General features: G+C 47.0%; 1 protein-coding gene across 1 annotated transcript; it reads left to right on the top strand.

Annotated features, from left to right (window-relative positions):
- Positions 1–1,711: 1,711 nt before the first annotated feature.
- Positions 1,712–12,161, top strand: pitpnb (phosphatidylinositol transfer protein, beta; the record flags this gene model as incomplete). Its single annotated transcript, XM_084442580.1, has 11 exons — positions 1,712–1,783; positions 2,455–2,600; positions 2,755–2,846; positions 4,590–4,597; positions 5,137–5,211; positions 5,405–5,488; positions 7,166–7,243; positions 7,427–7,537; positions 7,654–7,776; positions 7,992–8,078; positions 9,098–12,161. 10 exons carry the CDS (start codon positions 1,712–1,714, stop codon positions 8,037–8,039), a joined length of 837 nt encoding a protein of 278 aa, XP_084298706.1. The 3' UTR covers positions 8,040–8,078; positions 9,098–12,161.
- Positions 12,162–18,082: the final 5,921 nt, after the last annotated feature.

Raw genomic sequence — 18,082 nt, 5'->3', positions numbered from 1 at the left:
TCCCTGATAAAAGTAGCAAGCAGCTCCAGGGTCTCTCCACGCGTAGTTTGGGTTTGCGTGCTAACTAACCAACAACACTGACGGTGCATAAGCTTCTCGCTTTCGTCTGGTGGCAGATGGAGCTAGCACTAGCTAGCCTAGCTTCGCCTGAATTAGGCTAGCATTGATAGATACACAAACAATGCATTTTCAGCTCCACTAGCTAGCTTGCTATGACAAACCCCTGATTTGATTCGTGCTTCCATCATGTTAATTTGGTTAGATAGATAGCTAACATCGGATGTATTTCAAACCACTGCACGCTAGCTAGCTAAGCTAACTATCCATCCTGCTAGCTGTTGTTGGGTAACGGTAGCTTCCACACGGGCGTTGGCTAGCTATAGCTGTCAGTGTCAACTAAGTAGTACCTGACACGATAACCTAACACAGGAACAGTGACACCGTTAAGCTCATGACTTTTAACTAGCCAGACTGATATACGTGGATATATGTAGTGTTATCATGCGTCTGTAACGTTGAGGTACTCTTTCCTGGCGAGACGAGCAACTTGACGTGGCTTAACCCCACCTGACATCTTGAGTTCAGGATGGCCTGTCTGCCTCCACCGATGTCTTATATAGACCTGTCTGCCTCCACCGATGTCTTATATAGACCTGTCTGCCTCCACCGATGTCTTATATAGACCTGTCTGCCACCACTGATGTCTTATATAGACCTGTCTGCCACTACTGATGTGTTATATAGACCTGTCTGCCTCCACTGATGTCTTATATAGACCTGTCTGCCTCCACCGATGTCTTATATAGACCTGTCTGCCTCCACCATGTCTTATATAGACCTGTCTGCCTCCACTGATGTCTTTCCATATGACTGGAGAGGGAAGCTCACTGAATCTTTGATTTTAACATATATATGTGGTCAAATGTTTGCTTCATCGTAAGATCACTGAGCTAACTGAGTTTGGTTGATAGTTCTGGGAGTGGATAGTTACTGCAAGCGGTTTATCAGTACCGTCTATTGCATGGGTCTACATTGAACTGGCATACTTCCAGGCCCGGTATCTGATAACTCAATGTTCAGCAGCCAGCAACAGGTCATCCTCCCAGATAGACCTGATTCAGGGCTCAGTGATATCCCATGTATGTAAACAACAAAGGAATATCACTGACCCCTGAAGCAGGTCATCCTCTCAGACAGAGTTTTGCATCAGCCTGCCTCCTGACATGGGTAAAGATAGACAGGGTTTTCCTATAGAGTAGGACATATTGTCAGTCCCATTGAGTGTCAGAGTGACGCTGACTAGAAAGGTGTGTAAAATAATGCTGGTTGATTGGTTCCATTTTGCCCTCTTGACGATCTGCTTACCCTGCTGTCTGCTTGTAGGTAAAGACCATATAGATGCTGTATCTCGCATCCCTGGATAGGGGGGGTTGGAATATTGGTCGCAAGCCAGGTGGTCAGTTGTGGTCAATGGACAGGAGAGACACTATAGGCCAGGGCCTGGTCCTGATAACTCAGCCTTCAGAAACGCACTATTGTTTGTCGCTAGACGTCAGTTTCACATGGGCTAGATAATGGGATGCTGTGTAGTCTTGCTTTGGGGTTACAGGAGGCCAGTTCTCCCAGCTCCGGCATAGCTCAGCAGTGATATAAGCGAGGTTCCGTCCTATTAATTGGCATATTGATATTGAGCAGCTGCGTTGATTTAACGATGCTTTTTCCCCATCCCTCCCTCTGTTTATGTCTCACCAGCCGCGTGGTCTTACCGTGCTCTGTGGAAGAGGTGAGTGTTTTACTTCACTGCAACCAGTCCTCCTCTGTGCAACATCACTGTGTGATGTTTTGCAGTTTTGCCCTGATACAGCCTAGTGGAGCTATTTCTGTGTGCGTCATGCATGTCACAGTATTTCCCCTCAGCCTCGAGAGACGTTCTCGGACGGCGTGGGGATGTAGCTGTAGAACATGTTAGTACAATTAGACTACATGGTGAGACAGCTGTGAAATCACTACCTCGAGGGCTGCAGTCTTGTCATATGTAAACAGTTCTCTGCAAGAGAGCTTTAAAATGATCTCTGTGGCTGTTTAAATGTCAGGGCTAAAGGCGATAACGGCAAATGTTAATTTTGTAACCTGTGTTTACAAACCTCAGGCCCTCCTGTTAGCCTGATTTAGATTTCTCCATTCCTCATCTCTTGACCCCTAAGTGATCTCTCCTTAGCCCTGTGCATCATGGGAGTTAGGGCTCATGTAGTGAGACAATAGACCTTTTGTTAGAACAGGCTTGGCGGGGGGGGGTAGAATTAGGCTGTACTGGCCCTCTGTCCTCAACACACACACACACACACACACACACTACAGACGTTTAATTTTTTTACTATTGTACTGCTCCTGAAATCCTCTGAAGGATATTGTTTTGCCTCTGTATGCAGTTCTATCTGTTCTTTTTCTTCCCAGTACCAAGTGGGGCAGCTGTACTCGGTGGCTGAGGCCAGCAAAAATGAGACGGGAGGGGGGGAGGGGATTGAGGTCCTGCAAAATGAACCCTATGAGAAGGAAGGAGAGAAGGGGCAGTACACGCATAAAATCTACCATCTAAAGAGGTACAGTAGGTCGACAGAAATACACCAGCCTAAACACGGCACTCTCTCCGTCTCCCCTGCTCACTCACCAGTCACGCACACAATCTATTCACCTTTGGCTCTCCTCTGTAGATGATGCATATTGACTCTGTAAACTCTCTCTCTGCCTCTCCAGTAAAGTCCCAGGCTTTGTGAAGATGATCGCACCAGAGGGAGCACTAGTTTTCCATGAAAAGGCCTGGAACGCCTACCCGTACTGTCGCACTAGTGAGTACCACTTGACCCAACTCAGTAAATGCCACAGTACTAGAGTGCATCCAGAAAGTACTCGCACCCTTTCACCTTTTCAGCCTTTTGCTACAGTATGTTACAGCCTTATTGCCTCCGCCCCAGCGGTAGCGCAGGGCGAGAGGTAACGTTTTCGGTGGCGTGTGTACGTCCGTCTGTACATCTGTCAGCAGGATTACGCAAATACGACTGCACCGATTTTCACGAAACTTGGTGGAAGCGTGGGGCATGGGCCACCGTAGAAACCGTTAAATTTTGGAGAAGATCCGAATTACGGGTCGGGTCCACGAGCCGCCCAAACACGGCCAGGCCGGCCATTCACTACCATTAATTTTTTGGACTAGGATTATGCAAAAACTACCAGGCCGCTTTTCATGAAACTCGGTGGAGGGGTGGAGCATGGGTCAATTTAGAACCCATTCAATTTTGGCTTGCACAGAGCCGTGAAATGCATTCAAGGGCGAAGGTCTGTGCTCTCTGGGCACCATTTTTCCAAAATTGATTAAATCATTTTTTTTCCTCATTTTTATTACACCAATACCCCATAATGACATAGTGAAAAATGTTTTTTTAGAATTTTTTGCAAATGTATAAAAATAAAATAAAAACTTCAGTACTGAGTAAAGGAATTCACACTCTTTACTCATTACTTTGTTGAGGTACCTTTGGCAGTGATTGGATTAGTAATTAGTTGATTGGAATCCACCTGTGGTAAATGCAATTGATTGGACATGATTTGGAAAGGCACACACCTGTCTACTGTACTGTATGTAAAGTAGTAATAACCTGCAGTTGACAGTGCATGTGAGAGCCAAAACCAAGCCATGAAGTCGAGGAAATTGTCCGTAGACTTCTGATACATCTGGGAAAGTGTACAAAAAAAAACTGCTGATGGTCCCAAAGAACACAGTGGCCTCCATCATTCTTAAATGTAAAAAGTTTGGAACCACCAAGACCCTTCCTAGAGCTGGCCACCTGGCCAAACTGAGTAATTAGTAAGTAAAAGACCAAGAACCCGATGGTCACTCTGAGAGAGGTCCAGCATTCCACTGAGAGAGGACCTTCCAGAAGGACAACCATCTCTGCAGCACTCCACCAATCAGCCCTTTATGGTAGAGTGACCAGACGGAAGCCACTCCTCCGTAAAAGTCACATGACAGCTGTGCATGATGCTCCCCATCTAACCTGACCGACCTTGAGAGGATCTGCAGAGCAGAATGGGGGAAATACCCCAAATACAGGTGTGCCAAGCTTGTAACACCATACCCAAGAAGGCTTGAGGCTGTAATCGCCGTCAAGGGTGCCTCAACAAAGTAGAGAGTAAAGGGTGTGAATACCTATGTGATATTTCAATTTTTAATACATACAACAATTTCAAAAATAAATAAATCACTTTGTCATTGTGGAATATTGCGTGTAGATTTTTGAAACAAAAAGGAATTTAATCCATTTTGGAATAAGGCTGTAACATAAGAAAATGTGGAAAAAGTGAAGGGGTGTGAATGCTTTCTGGGTGCACTGTACACACATATGCAGGCCAGAGCAGCACTGACAACAGTGCCGTTGTTTTGCATTAGCCACATCATGTAAATAATCTCTCAACATGTTTTTTCTTTGAACGTCTTTAAAAGAACAGATGGATACAACCCTTGTTGTATGAAACTGTACTGATAAGAATCTAATGTTATGTTTTCTTTTTTTTCATATCTGCTCTATCCACAGTTGTGACGGTGAGTAGTGTAAAAATGTACTTTGATAAGCTCATGATTGTTTGTGGTACACACACACACACACACACACACAACAACACTTTTGAAACTGTGTAGACAATCTTTTTTTCTGGCAGCAGAAAAACGCTACTAATAGTATTCCCCTTCCCTAGTAAGCTAGTGTAGCTACAGTACCATGTGCTAACATGCTAACAACAAGGTGTGGAAGTAGCACAGTTCCAGAATAGCGTTCTCCTCTGCCAGCAGTGTCTATTTGCCCCTAAACGTCTATGGGTTAATTGGATTAACTGTGGGGTTTAAATAGACCTCTCAGGACTCTCCATTCACTGTTTCCTCAGTATCAGAGGTGTCCTTCAGCTACCAACTCAACAGCTTGAAATGGACAGACAACACTGAAGTGGGCTGTGTTGCCCTCTGTCACCAGATTGAATCGTCAGCCCTGAGAATCAGCAAGGATCAATTATGTTTGATACATTTTAGAATATGTAGTGTTATGAGTGATGTTTTCAACTTCACATTTTCCCCTCCCCTCTCTTCAGAACGAATACATGAAAGACAATTTCATGATCAAGATTGAGACGTGGCACAAACCCGACATGGGAACACTAGAAAACGTGAGTTACCAGCAGGACTCCGCCCCCCTTTTCCACGTCTTTGCCGAGGGAGGGCCTAGAGTAGCGGCGAAGGTATTGATGCTCTCTCCACAACGTGTCTAATGATGATCTGCTTCTTTATCCTCCTCGTCTGTGTGTGTGTGTGCGTGCGTGTGCGTGTGTGTGTGTGTGTGCGCGTGCGTGTGTGTGTCAGGTGCATGATCTGGACGATGAAACGTGGAAGACGGTGGAGGTGGTTCCCATAGATATTGCAGACAAAGAACAAGTGGCCCCTGGGGTGAGTGGGGCGGAGCCTACAGTACATGAGGGTGTTCACCCCCTTTCCATTCAAGATGGCCTCTTCATTTCCACTCACGGTGTGGTGGCGCGAGTCATAATCTTAACAGCAGTGCTTCTCCGGCCTTTTTCACAAGAGCTATTGGGTGAACAGGGCTTCCGGCTGGCCTAGCAGCAGCAGCACACCCAATTCAATGAATAAGTAATCCCTTAGACATTGTTTGTGAGGATCAGTTGTGTGTTAGGGCTAGGGATGGGCCGCTGCTGAAGCCTGAGCTACCTGTAAATGGTAAAATGGTAAATGGACTGCACTTATAGCGCTTTTCCACCTTAGCGGCACTCAAAGCGCTTTACAATGGCCTCTCATTTACCCATTCACACACACATTCACACACCAATGGTGGCAGCTGCCATGCAAGGTGCTAACCTGCTCATTGGGAGCAATTTGGGGTTAGGTGTCTTGCTCAAGGACACTTCGACATGTGGACAGTCAGAGCTGGGATTCGAACCGCTGACCCTTCGATCATTGAACGACCCGCTCTACCAACTGAGCTACAGCAACTACTACAACTGTAGTAGTTGATCGCTGAATATGTTGTCTCCCTCCTGAGGTTGAACTTTGTCATTGCACGCTATAGTCTCACGTCTGCTCTAGGCGTTGCTCTCGCCTTGTCGTTGGCCGTTGCTCTTCTCTCTATCAACAGCAGACCCATTGCTAGGACCCTCTCCCAGCTACGAAACACACAGCAGGTTCCAAAGAAACAGCCTGTTGTTTGGACGTGGCGGAAGAGCGTCCAGGATACTGTCGCTTCTCTGGCATGATGCGCAGCGGCCATCTTGTTCTATAAACAGCTTCGTCTGTTTAGCCCCAGGCCAGGAGACTGTGACAGATACGAGGGGGACCTGCGCTCTCCCGCTCCACATGGAGAGATCACGTCTAATTCTGTCCTTAAGCCACCATAGATTAGCCTCGGGGTTCCGGGGAGGTTCAGCCTCACGCCTCAGGCCAGAGCAACGTAGCCCGTCATACGACGGAGAGGAATCACTGCCAAATGTGTTGCAAACGTGCGGCACGGGGCCCGGGCGAGCGTGAAGGGTCACCGGGGCGTCCTTTAGCGAGGGTGGTTTTTTTTTTCCTGTCAGGCCTCCGGGCGAACACCTAGCCTCCCGTGTCTCTCTGGACACCCGCCCAGTGCGCCCGCCGGGCGTGCGAGCCACGCTGTGCCCCGAGACGGGCGTTTGTGAGCGGCCGGAGCGGGACTGCACCGTCTGCTACAGGCGCTGCTGCTGCTCCCTGTAATGACTTAAGTGGATCAGCGCTGCCGGGACCCAAATCTTTATCTGCTGGCCCATATGGCCCGGTCTGCCACCACGCCCCTCACACAGGTCTGACGGATTAAAATACTGGCAAGGCACTAGGATGCACCGAGCAGCACGGGGGCGGACCGTCGGCGTGACAATGACGGCACTGTGTGGGAGGCGTATTTCATGGTGTGTAACGTGTCCCTGTGTGTGTGGCTGTGTCAGAGAAGAGAGCTCATGTTCCTGATCTGCTGGTAGGGGGCGGTGGCCTCAGGAATACACACACACACACACACACACACACAGGCCATTCTAGTAGTAGACCTTCTGTCTGGTCAGCGTTGTGACACGTCTCTGTCTCTGCGTCCCCCTGCAGGACTACAAGGCAGAGGAAGACCCGTCCCTTTTCCACTCCGCCAAGACGGGCAGAGGACCGCTGGGGCCCGAATGGAAGGTGCGAGACGACCTGTTTTTTTTTGGCCTCGTTTCACGGCGCTCTTCACGGCGCCATGTCTCTCTCTTACGCCATCCACATCCCTAACACATTCATTCAGATCACAGCGTGTCATTATGCTGGTGTCTATGTTCACCCCCTCCCCCCCCCCCCCCCCCCCCCCTAACCCCCCACCCCCGACAGAAAGAGATGCTGACCGTGACCGACGGTCCTCGTATGTGTGCGTACAAACTGGTCACCGTCAATTTCAAGTGGTGGGGTCTGCAGAGCAAAGTAGAAAACTTCATCCACAGGGTAAAAACACTCCCCCCCTCCCCTCACGCCTCCACGGAACTGTTCAGATACATCCAAAAAACGTGCGCCTGGCTAACGGTCTCTTCTCCCTCCTCCTCCTCCTCCTCCTCCCACAGCAAGAGAAGCGCATCTTCACCAACTTCCATCGCCAGCTGTTCTGCTGGATCGACAGCTGGGTGGGGCTGACCATGGAGGACATCCGGCGGATGGAGGAGGAGACCCAGAAGGAGCTGGAGGAGGTAACCGGCCACGCCCCGCCCACATCTGCCATGTTGATGATGATGATGATTATTATTATTATCATGAAAAAGATGCTGATGATAACGGTAATGTCCACTAACACCTGATGGCTGGAGGACACGCCAGGGATTCTTTGTCCGCCCCCCCCCCCCTCCTTAAATCCTAAAGGGGCCTCTCTGATTGGAGCCTGCTGACAGTTCTACTTTGCGTTTAGATGCGTCAGAAGGGCGACGTGCGAGGCACCTCGGCAACGGAAGAGTAGGGCCCCGCCCCTCTAGGTCCCAGGGCCCAGGCAGGCTGAGTAAGTTCTGGAGCGGGAGGACGGGCTGACGGGTGTGTGGACTCATCCCCCCCCCGCACTCGTCTCCATCATCCGTCTCTGTCCTCTGTTCGTCGGTGTCACTCACCCCTCAGCTGTTTTTCTTTAGCCTGGCTGCCGTCTCCTGTCTTGCCGCCCGCCTATCAGACGACCTGATCCCAGGTCCATCCAGTCTGTCGACTCCGTCCGACTCCACGCTCTTACGTCGTGTTACTCCTCCATCCTGTCTGCTTCCCCATTTAACACTCCAATCCCGTTCTTAGTAGTATAACTACTATTCTGTTGTGAAAAGATGCAAAGATTTCCATTTCCTTTCATGTTTTTATTGTCCAATCAGCACACATCTAGATGCATACACTTCAACTGACATTTCAAGTCGTCCTGGGTGTCTTTTTTTCTCAGCTTCTCTCTCTGTCCTGCATGGCTTACCTGTCCTCTCACTCATGTGTTTTTTGTTTTACTGTCTAACCTGCTAGTTTGTGTTTTGGTCAGCGTGTGTGTGTGTGGTTCAGGCTGCTCGCCAAGGCACCACTAACCTCTGTTTGTCTGCCAGTTTGCATGTACTGTTGCCATATATGGGGGTTTCTGTGAGGAGAGTTTACCCTGTGATGGAACTTGACTGAAGTGATTCTAACGTATGACTTGTGTAGCGTGTAGGTCTGTATATTCGTGTAAAATCACAGCTGGTTAAGCCCTGGTTGTGGACATTTAAAAGGTATGGCTTCCTAAGCAATTGGCATGTTAGGAAACAAAGCATTATACTTCAACTGGAGAATATGCCGAAAGTCAGAGCCAGGAAAAGAGCTACATTACAACAATGGCTACATTACAACAATCCCTTCTTTCTCCATCACAGCCAGAAAGACTCCTCTTAAGTCACTGAACAAGTAGAGTAGAAACTGCTTTTAATACTTTTTTTTTTCCATTTTCTCTTCTCTCTCCCTCCATACTCTTCCTCGAACTGTCTATTCTCTTCCTTCACTTCTTCCTTCCCCTCTCAGCTGCGTAAAACAGGTCAGGTTCGAGGCACCAGTGCTGCTCACGAGAAATGAGGCAAACCAACCAAACCCTTTCATGATGATGTCATCAGAGACACGCCCACCACGATGAGGAAGTGGCCCTGACATCTGCTGCTCTTCCTGTCTCCCATGATTCATTGGGAGGGTTTGTCAGGATTGGTCAATAGTACTGTACAGACCCTCACCCACAAGCCTCCTACTCACCCAGAAAAAAAACTAAACAGTTTTGCGTACATCAACAACAAAAAAAGAAAGGAAAAAAAAAAAAAAAAAAACTTTGCACAGAACGTAAATTGCCTGTTATGTAATTGTTAGTTGATTATCGAAAATGGGCTTTGTTTGTATTCAGATATGAGAACCGTGACTCGGAAAGCCAAGCCTTTTAAGCAGTAGAATGTCAGTTCGGTTCTTGGTATACATTTCCCACCAAAATTTATATGGAGCAGGTATTGGACCAATTTTCCCCTTGTGTTATAATTGTCTGTCACAACTCTAGTTTGTCTAGATCCCCCTTGTCTGGCAGAAGGCTGGCAGTGATTATGTTTTTGTCTTTTTATTTGATTAGTTTTGTTTGAGTCATTTGATTTCCCATCAGCCTGTCATTATGGTTCCTAGGATGTGTGTGGCGCTTATGCATGATAGATGATACTACTCTCCAATACACATGTACACACATACACACATATACACACACACATTCACATACCCATGATTCCACTCAAGTGCATGTGAACAGCAGCACCTCCTTAGCACCTGGCATTGCAAGAGCTTGCAAATACTCATTGCAACTGCTCTGACATGAGGGACAGTTTGTGTCCAGTAGAGACAGGGTTTGGGTCCAATTTGGACACTTGTGTGCTTAAGAGTTCACGCGTGCGTGTGTGTGCGTGCGTCATCATCTGCGTGCGTGCGTGTGTCATCATCTGCCTTTCCTCCCAGAGCACTTCTGCTCTGAAGAGGGAGATGGTCTTGGTGAATAGCTTAATCTATTAAGACTGCTGCTTTGGATTGGTTATGGCGTCCAGCGATGCTTCTAGCTGTTCAGTGACCCAGCCCGTTGTAAACTTGCCTCACGCTGTTGCTGCATGCCCCCCCCCCCTCCCTGCGTAGGGCTTTGAGCAGGGGGCTGAGCCATCCCAGGGCCTCCAACAAGCCTCAGTGGTTTTACTGTAACAAATTAAGTGTGTGTGTCTGTGTGTGTGTTATGGTTGGTGTACATCCAGGCAGTTTTAGTCCTACTGGACATGTTTTGTACTGTCTCTTGCTCACAACTGACCAGAAATCCCTGGACAGACTGTGCAAAACAGAGGCTTAGTTGGCATACATAAAGATTCCTTTCGTTTATGATCATGTACTGTATGTTATCAATTCCCCTTTTAATGCGTTTTAACATTTCGTCCATACATTTCTGATCTGAATAAGCTGTAGTTGGTTACTATGGCAGTGAATGATCAAGTTGTTTGGCATTGATCAGAGGTCATTGTTTTGTTGTCCTCCAAAAGGCGTAGGATAGGTTAGGGTAGGAGCTGTGCTTAGGAAGCAACTTCATTCTACTACTCCTTTGCTTTTGTTTAGCTGTGGTCGTGTTTTGATGACCTCAGCGTGTACCTATCAGGTATCTTTGCTTGAGTTCCATGCAGACGTCGTTGGACTTTAGTCAAAATCTATTATTGGAGATGCTTAATGCATAATGTACCTAACATACCTTAGTATATCATAGCTGTGCGATAGGACTGCTTGACTCAACCGCCACATGGCAACCGATGTCCCTCTGTCTCCAAAGTTGTATTGTTGAGGTATCCAGTGTACAGTACAGCCTTTCCTGTTGGGGACAGTTGGAGCACATGGTCGCCAAGTTGACATCTCAAGCAGTCCCATGATACATAGGTAAATTAGTATTGACTGTATCTTATATTTCATATTCATGGATATAGACCATTGTCAGGTCCAGATGAGCACCTCTGTGTCGGCAGCCTACCCTTTGTACAGTATGTTGTGTAATATTCAGGGAAACCCTGATATACAGTAGGCTTGGTGGAAAGTGTGCTATTCAGAATTGCATTACATTGACTGACGTGGGGTGGAGCATGCTAATCATGCGTTATTTTCCTCACAATGGTTTTCATACTATACTGTACCTTTTCTAAGCCCATGAATGTACAGGTTTACCTATGAGATGCGTGTCTGAGTGCAGACAGGATTGGGAGGCTTAACCGCAGGAACACTGACACGTTTTCCACCAATGCGAGGCAGACCATGTACCCACTATAGAATTAATAGATAAGGATATTCGGTGAATTTACCTTTTACCAACATTTCTACTGCTCAATCCCATTGTCATCTCACTAGACTTTGATCCGCACGCTTATGAATCCTTGGGGGCGAGAGGCTTAAAGTGAAACGGCCACATGGTTGTTGTTTTTCTTTGGTGTTTGCATTGTTTCTGACCTCTTTTAAATGTTTGTCCTTTTTAGATATTATCCATTCAAGTTTGGTCAGTGTATTATTGTCTGTGAGGTGGACAAACTGCATCAGACAAGAATGTGACCCCAAAAGGGACAGTTCACCTCAAATTCACCAAGTGGACTAAGCTTGACTTCAGACCAATTTCTGAGGGATGACAATGTCCGAAAAGACTTAGATATTGATGTGAACTGCCCCTTTAACTTAAGTAGAAGGTTTGAGATGTACTCTTGTGGAAGTACCAGTGATGCCAGCCAGGGGTATGACTGTGAAGGGAGGGCTGGAAGCTTAGGGAACAGATTGAGAGTCCAAAAGATACATGTTTCTTTCTTGTAATCATGACTAAGCACTTGCAAAATCTACTGTTCTTTTATTTTAGTTTTGTTCTTTTATTTTACTATTCACAATGCATTCAAATGTCTCTTTTCTGATCATAAGGTGAAATTCAGGGGAATTGGTTGTGAATGTACAATGTTAAAATAATTGTTTTTGTTTTTTTCTCTTGCAGCTTTTGAGCTGTGGCAAAAAAGGTCTAGACAATGGAACTTAACAGAATATCTAATAAATTTGAACACAAAAAATACTCTAAATTTTCTCCATTTGTGAACTCTGATTCTTTCCTCACATAAATCTGGAATTATATACATAAACATACCCTAAACTACATTAGTCATTTAGCTGACACTTTTATCCAAAGCAACTTAAAATGATTGCATTTAACATAGGAAACGGCAGTGTACTAGGCTACTACTTGCCAGAACTCACAAGTGCATCTCCTTTCTAAAACAAGTGACTAAGAGCATAATCTAGTGCGGAAGGCAAAGTGAAGAACAGCAAACTAAAAATACAATGGGTTCTTAAGAGGGAAGATCCTGGTAGTACTTCTTGAAGAGGTAAGTTTTGAGCCTGTGGCAAAAGATGGGCAGCGACTGCTGTCCTGATGTCAGTGGGCAGTTCATTCCACCACAGGGATCCCTGAGCAAACAACATTGATACAACTGCATCAACATGGTTGGAGAAGCCCCCTTTCAATTCTGGTCTTCCCAAGTGTATGGGTAAAGTCTGGGCATTTTGGCCTTTTGGGAAGGGCATTTACAGAGGTTCTTCGATGACTGACGTGGAATTTGTAATCAGGGTTAGTTCATTATTACTTTGAAATGTCAGTTATCTGAATACAAATTACATGGCAGTTTTTGTAATTAGTAACGTAATCCCTTGGATTACACAAAATGTAATCTAATCTGAATACTTTTGGATTAAATTGTAAATGGACTGCACTTACTGTATACACTCAGAAAAAAGGGTAGGCCCTATACGAACCAGGCCAGGGGCCTCATTTATCATTGAGGTACGCCTTCTTTTACACGGTCTTTTCCGCGATTTCAGGCGTACGCCATTCCCCCCCCCCCCCACAGCGCGATCTATCAAGCCGAAAGGGCGAAAATTTAGTCGCCTTTCTACGCGCTTTTGTAGGACACCTCTCAAGTAGCCGTACCGATTTACACGGTTTTCTACACCCTTTTTGAACACGGGGAACTGGCGACGCAGGTGGTGCGTCGGTGAATTACTATGTTTGATGGAGAGAATGAGCGACAGTTCATGAACGCACAATCATGTAGGCTAATAGCCCAATTCAGCACCAACATATATCGCAATGCAAGATTAGACGTGTCCTCTAACCGGCTCATTAATGGTCCGATATGGATTTGTTCCCCAAACTGAACCTATGCGCTGTCCCAAACCTTTCCGCGCTATATGTCACACACCTAATGCAGGCACTCCATCAAACGGCAATAATTGACCAATTAGATTGTCATTAATATGTGATCATGTGGACCTGTTTGCTGTTTGGTAAGCATATAAATGACAGTCCTCCTGTGCGTAATGCGAGCCTAAATGAATCCGGCGCTACTCGGCCTACTGGCCGAGATAGAACTCCAAAGAGGTGACGGCGATGGCGACTGCACCCACATAAGGGCACCATCATTGAATGAATACGTCTGTGTGAATCGCAAAAATGTGCACACTATAAATACCCAAATCATATGTGACGCCGACATGCTCATCACAAGTGTAGTGGCACGGTGGCCTGGCTCCACGCATGACTCATTCATCCTGGCGCACAGCAGGATAGGGGCTAGACTGGAGGCAGCCGCTGCGCGTCACGGCTGGCTTGTTGGTGTGTGCATAGCCAAGATATATTCTTTTTCTTCTTTACTTTAATCTTTATTAGCATTTTCCATCCATACAACGACAATACAATAAAACATAAAAACTTACAATAACAGCTTATGGGTACTTCCATCCATGCAGCTTTTTTCTCTTAATCAAATATTACAATTTCAATATTAGTGGTATCATCACACTTCCTTCTATAATCCATCCATTTTTCCCATCTCCCTTCAAACTTTCCTTCCTGCATCCTCAATGCATGCTCGAACTTCTCCCTAACATAAATCTCTTCCACAACACCCACCACTGCTCCTTGGTTGGGGGTTCCACCTTATACCAAGCGCTCATTATTGTCTTTTTACTAGCAACCAATAGTACTTTCACTAGGTATCTGTCCCCTCCTTGTACATCATCCTGTGTTATGTTTGCCAAGATATATATTCAAAGCTGATAAGAATGAGAACCAGTCAAGACCCCACCACAAAATGAGGACCCAAGCCCTCAGCCCCCTCCCCGTCATGAGGGTTACCAGCGGGGCCAAAGGGCCCACACTGAGGTCATGCGCCAGCTATGAAGACAAAGTAAGGTTCACATTGTTACCATTTTATTGTCTGTTGGTGGGTGACTGTGTGAGGTGTGTGAGTGCGTTTGTGAGTGAATGTGTGAGGTCCGTGAGTGTGGTAGTGAGTGACTGTGTGAGGTCCGTGACAGCATGTGTGGGAATGAAGTGCAGTGAGGATGTCCTGTTGGCTCTGGTGGTGTAATGTGGTGACCTCCACCAACTGCTGCACAACTGCCCCAATCCCTTCTGCCATGTCCCTCTGGGCCTCTAGGGTCATGAGCCTCCAGCACAGCGTCTGAGAGGAAGCCCAGCCCTCAGGGACCCTTGAGGCAGGGACGCTGGCAGCCGGAGGTGGAGGCGTGGGCGGTGGAGACGGAGACGGAGGCGCTGGAGATGGCACTGGAGGTGGAGGCCGGTGCGCTGGAGGTCGTGGCGCTGGATGTAGAGGCTACAACCGGCGGGGGCACGACCGTCAGGTCAAGGACCACTGCAGACTCCCCCTCCTCTGAGTCCCACCCCACGTCAGAGTCTGGAGGAACAATTTCAGTCATTTTCTTTGAGTTTGTCTGTTAACTTGATTATGCATTAAACATTTCATTGTGTAGCCATATTCAATTGATATGTTTTTCTGTTGGCAGCCAAATAAATGCTTAAGTGTGATTTACCGGGTGATTTAGATGAGAGTCTTAATTTCCCAGAGGGGAAAATGTTTAATGTGGTCTAACATTATGAAGTGATCATCTGTGTTATCGTTCCCTGTTTTTGGTCCTAAATCAATCATAGCCTACCACAGAATGTGTGGAATGTTTGCTTTCCTCACAGCCACATAATACAGCATGTCCGTGTCGCCTACGCCAAATACAGGATGCACGAAACGTACAGTAGGCTACCTAAACTGTAGGAGCAATCAGACAAATGTAGGCTCGTACAAATAGCTTACCTTCCGAAGATGATTTTCTTTCCTCGCGTGGACCTCACCAACAAGCACATGCACCTCCGTCTCCGAAAAGTTTCTCTTCTTTCCGCGTTTTTCCATAACCGTATTTGTCTTTCCTATGCTCCACGCTATATTATGTCGGTTCCTTCCGGGGTATCCACGTTGTGCGCTGTCATAGTTTTGACCATATATGGTTGGATTTGGGCGTGGCAAGGGCGGAACACGGGGCGCGTGCGCGTCCGCTCTCCTACGCCACCGTCGGATTTTTCGTGGAGGAAATGGCGCAGCAGCGTGTCCGACATTTTTGATAGATCCGAAAAGCGTGTAAATATTCTCGTCGTACGCTACATTTTGCATTTTCCGCGTTTTCGTCGTACGCCCTCTTTTACACCTGAATTTACACACTCTTTGATAAATGAGGCCCCAGGTCGGATATTTCAAATGAGTAACCTAGCCTACGTGTTATGTTGTTGTAGTGACCGGATATGCCCACTTGGGGGCAGCTCTGGGCGGGTTCAACTATTAATACATCCATGTAGTCGTCACTCCCTTTGTCCCGTTGTTGACCTGCAGTTCTATGTTGCTACCACAAGAGGCAGTGGTCCCAGAACCTGCAGTTCTATGTTGCTACCACAAGAGCATTTACTGTTTTCGGCCACAGGAGGGTAGTAACAGGCTTAGTTAGACAGTGGTTCCAGAACCTGCAGTTCTACTGTATGTTGCTACCACAAGAGCATTTACCGTTTTCGGCCACAGGAGGGCAGCAACAGGCTTAGATAGACTGTTCCTTGTTCAGTTTCAGCAATTCAATGAGTATTTGAGTTAGGCTATTTAGTTTATTTGTGTAAGTATTTCTGTTAGTTATACATTATATTTATTTATTATTTCAGAGACCACACACTCACTGTCTGTTTATGTAAGTGAAGAGAATTGAAAGGTCAAATAATGTGTATAAAGGGTTTATAGAGGGTTGTGTCTGTTTATAGTGTCCCATAGAGATGTGCAATTGATACCCCAGAGGAGAGGCCCCCTCCTGTGGCCTAAATGTGACCTCTTGACACCCACTACCCCGAACGGCCACAGCAGCATCAGCTGCCTCCCTCACTTTATTGACTACACAGTGTCCACGTGAAAACAAACAAACACAAATCAGCTTACATAGCAGTAAGACTCTGTAGATGTTATAGACATTTCTCAATAGATTCTTCACCATGGCTGAAGCAAAACAATAATCGTTGATGATAGATGGATAGATATGGACAGGATCATGTTCTTTGATTTCTCAAGTGCCTTAAAAACGATACAGCTCTCACTGTATGTCTACTAGCAGACCTCAGTACTGTATGTGAGGCCAGCCTGGACTCAGTGAGAGTAGTTGCATAGACACAAATACTGTTCAAACTGCGGGCCATCATGGATAATGTCTCCCACCCCTATAGGTAATTGCTTCACTCACAGTTGCATTTGCAACCCGATAAATCGACATTGACAAACCGTGGAAATATCAATATGCATCTGGTCTGCATCTAACATTAGTGGGTGATGGTATAGCTCACACCAAGTTGGTGACTGCAATTTTCAGACTTGGGGTTTGCCATCAAGTGGAAGAAGAGTACGTCTATGCTTTGCCAGCAAGTGACTACAGGGCGGCTGTAGCTCAGTAGGGGCGGCTGTAGCTCAGTTGGTAGAGCGGGTCGTTCAATGATCGAAGGGTCAGCGGTTCGAATCCCAGCTCCGACTGTCCACATGTCGAAGTGTCCTTGAGCAAGACACCTAACCCCAAATTGCTCCCAGTGAGCAGGTTAGCACCTTGCATGGCAGCTAAAGCCATTGGTGTGTGAATGTGTGTGTGAATGGGTAAATGAGAGGCCATTGTAAAGCGCTTTGAGTGCCGCTAAGGTGGAAAAGCGCTATATAAGTGCAGTCCATTTACCATTTACAGGTATTTGGGTCTCGAGCTGGACACTGCGGCAGAGGGCCCGGCTGACCCTGTCGATGCAAGAGGATCTCTGCAGTTCTCGACCTGGTTCGAGGGTTCACCGAGCGGGTCACTACAGTATGTAACAGCTCTGACCGAGAGTAACCTACATCAATGGCCAGGGTAGCATGAGGTCGGTGGTGTTCCAGAGAAGCTGCAGAGAGCCTGTGGGAATGGGCGCAAACTCGGCTATCGTCCCTGTCCGCTCATCACATTCCCGGTGTCTGGAACACGGAAGCGGACTTGATGTCCAGGGGATGCCCCTGCGAGGCAGATTGGAGCCTGCACCCGGGCATTGTCAGTCAACTGTGGGCGCTCTTCGGAGCAAGTGTCCCGTGGTTCTCCCCGGCTGACGCTGGTGAAGGCCGGAGGTGTATAGTCACTCTCTGGTTAAGCGATTTCTCACAGGCTCACGACGTGTGGATGTGAAGAAGACGGGATGTGTGTTCAGTTGGCTGAGCCATAAGCAAGCAAGGCACCTATTTCTGTGCAATGAAAATCTCACTGTGTGTGTGTGTGTGTGTGTGTGTGTGTGTGTGTGTGTGTGTGCACGCCCGTGTGTGTGAACTGGGAAAAGTCTTTCAGACTTCCATGGCAAGTCTAAAGAGAGAGAGAGAGAGAGAGAGAGAGGTAATCTGTCAGGTAAGATGTCTTCCTGTTCTGCTTCACTGTGACCTTGTGTTTCAGCAGCTATCTAGCTGTGGGTCTCTGATCTGTCTCTAACCTATCGACCTCATTCTCCCACTCGTGCTGGAGACACATGCTTTTAGTCACACTGATTTTTAAGTGCAATGTCCCTTTAATTTCCCCCCAGCTTGACGCCCATTGCGCATGACCAGACCATTTACCCAGGTA

The sequence above is a fragment of the Borostomias antarcticus genome (assembly GCF_949987555.1).
Source record: "Borostomias antarcticus genome assembly, chromosome: 8".
Classification (NCBI taxonomy): domain Eukaryota; kingdom Metazoa; phylum Chordata; class Actinopteri; order Stomiiformes; family Stomiidae; genus Borostomias; species Borostomias antarcticus.
This window is presented reverse-complemented; position numbering and strand designations above follow the sequence as displayed.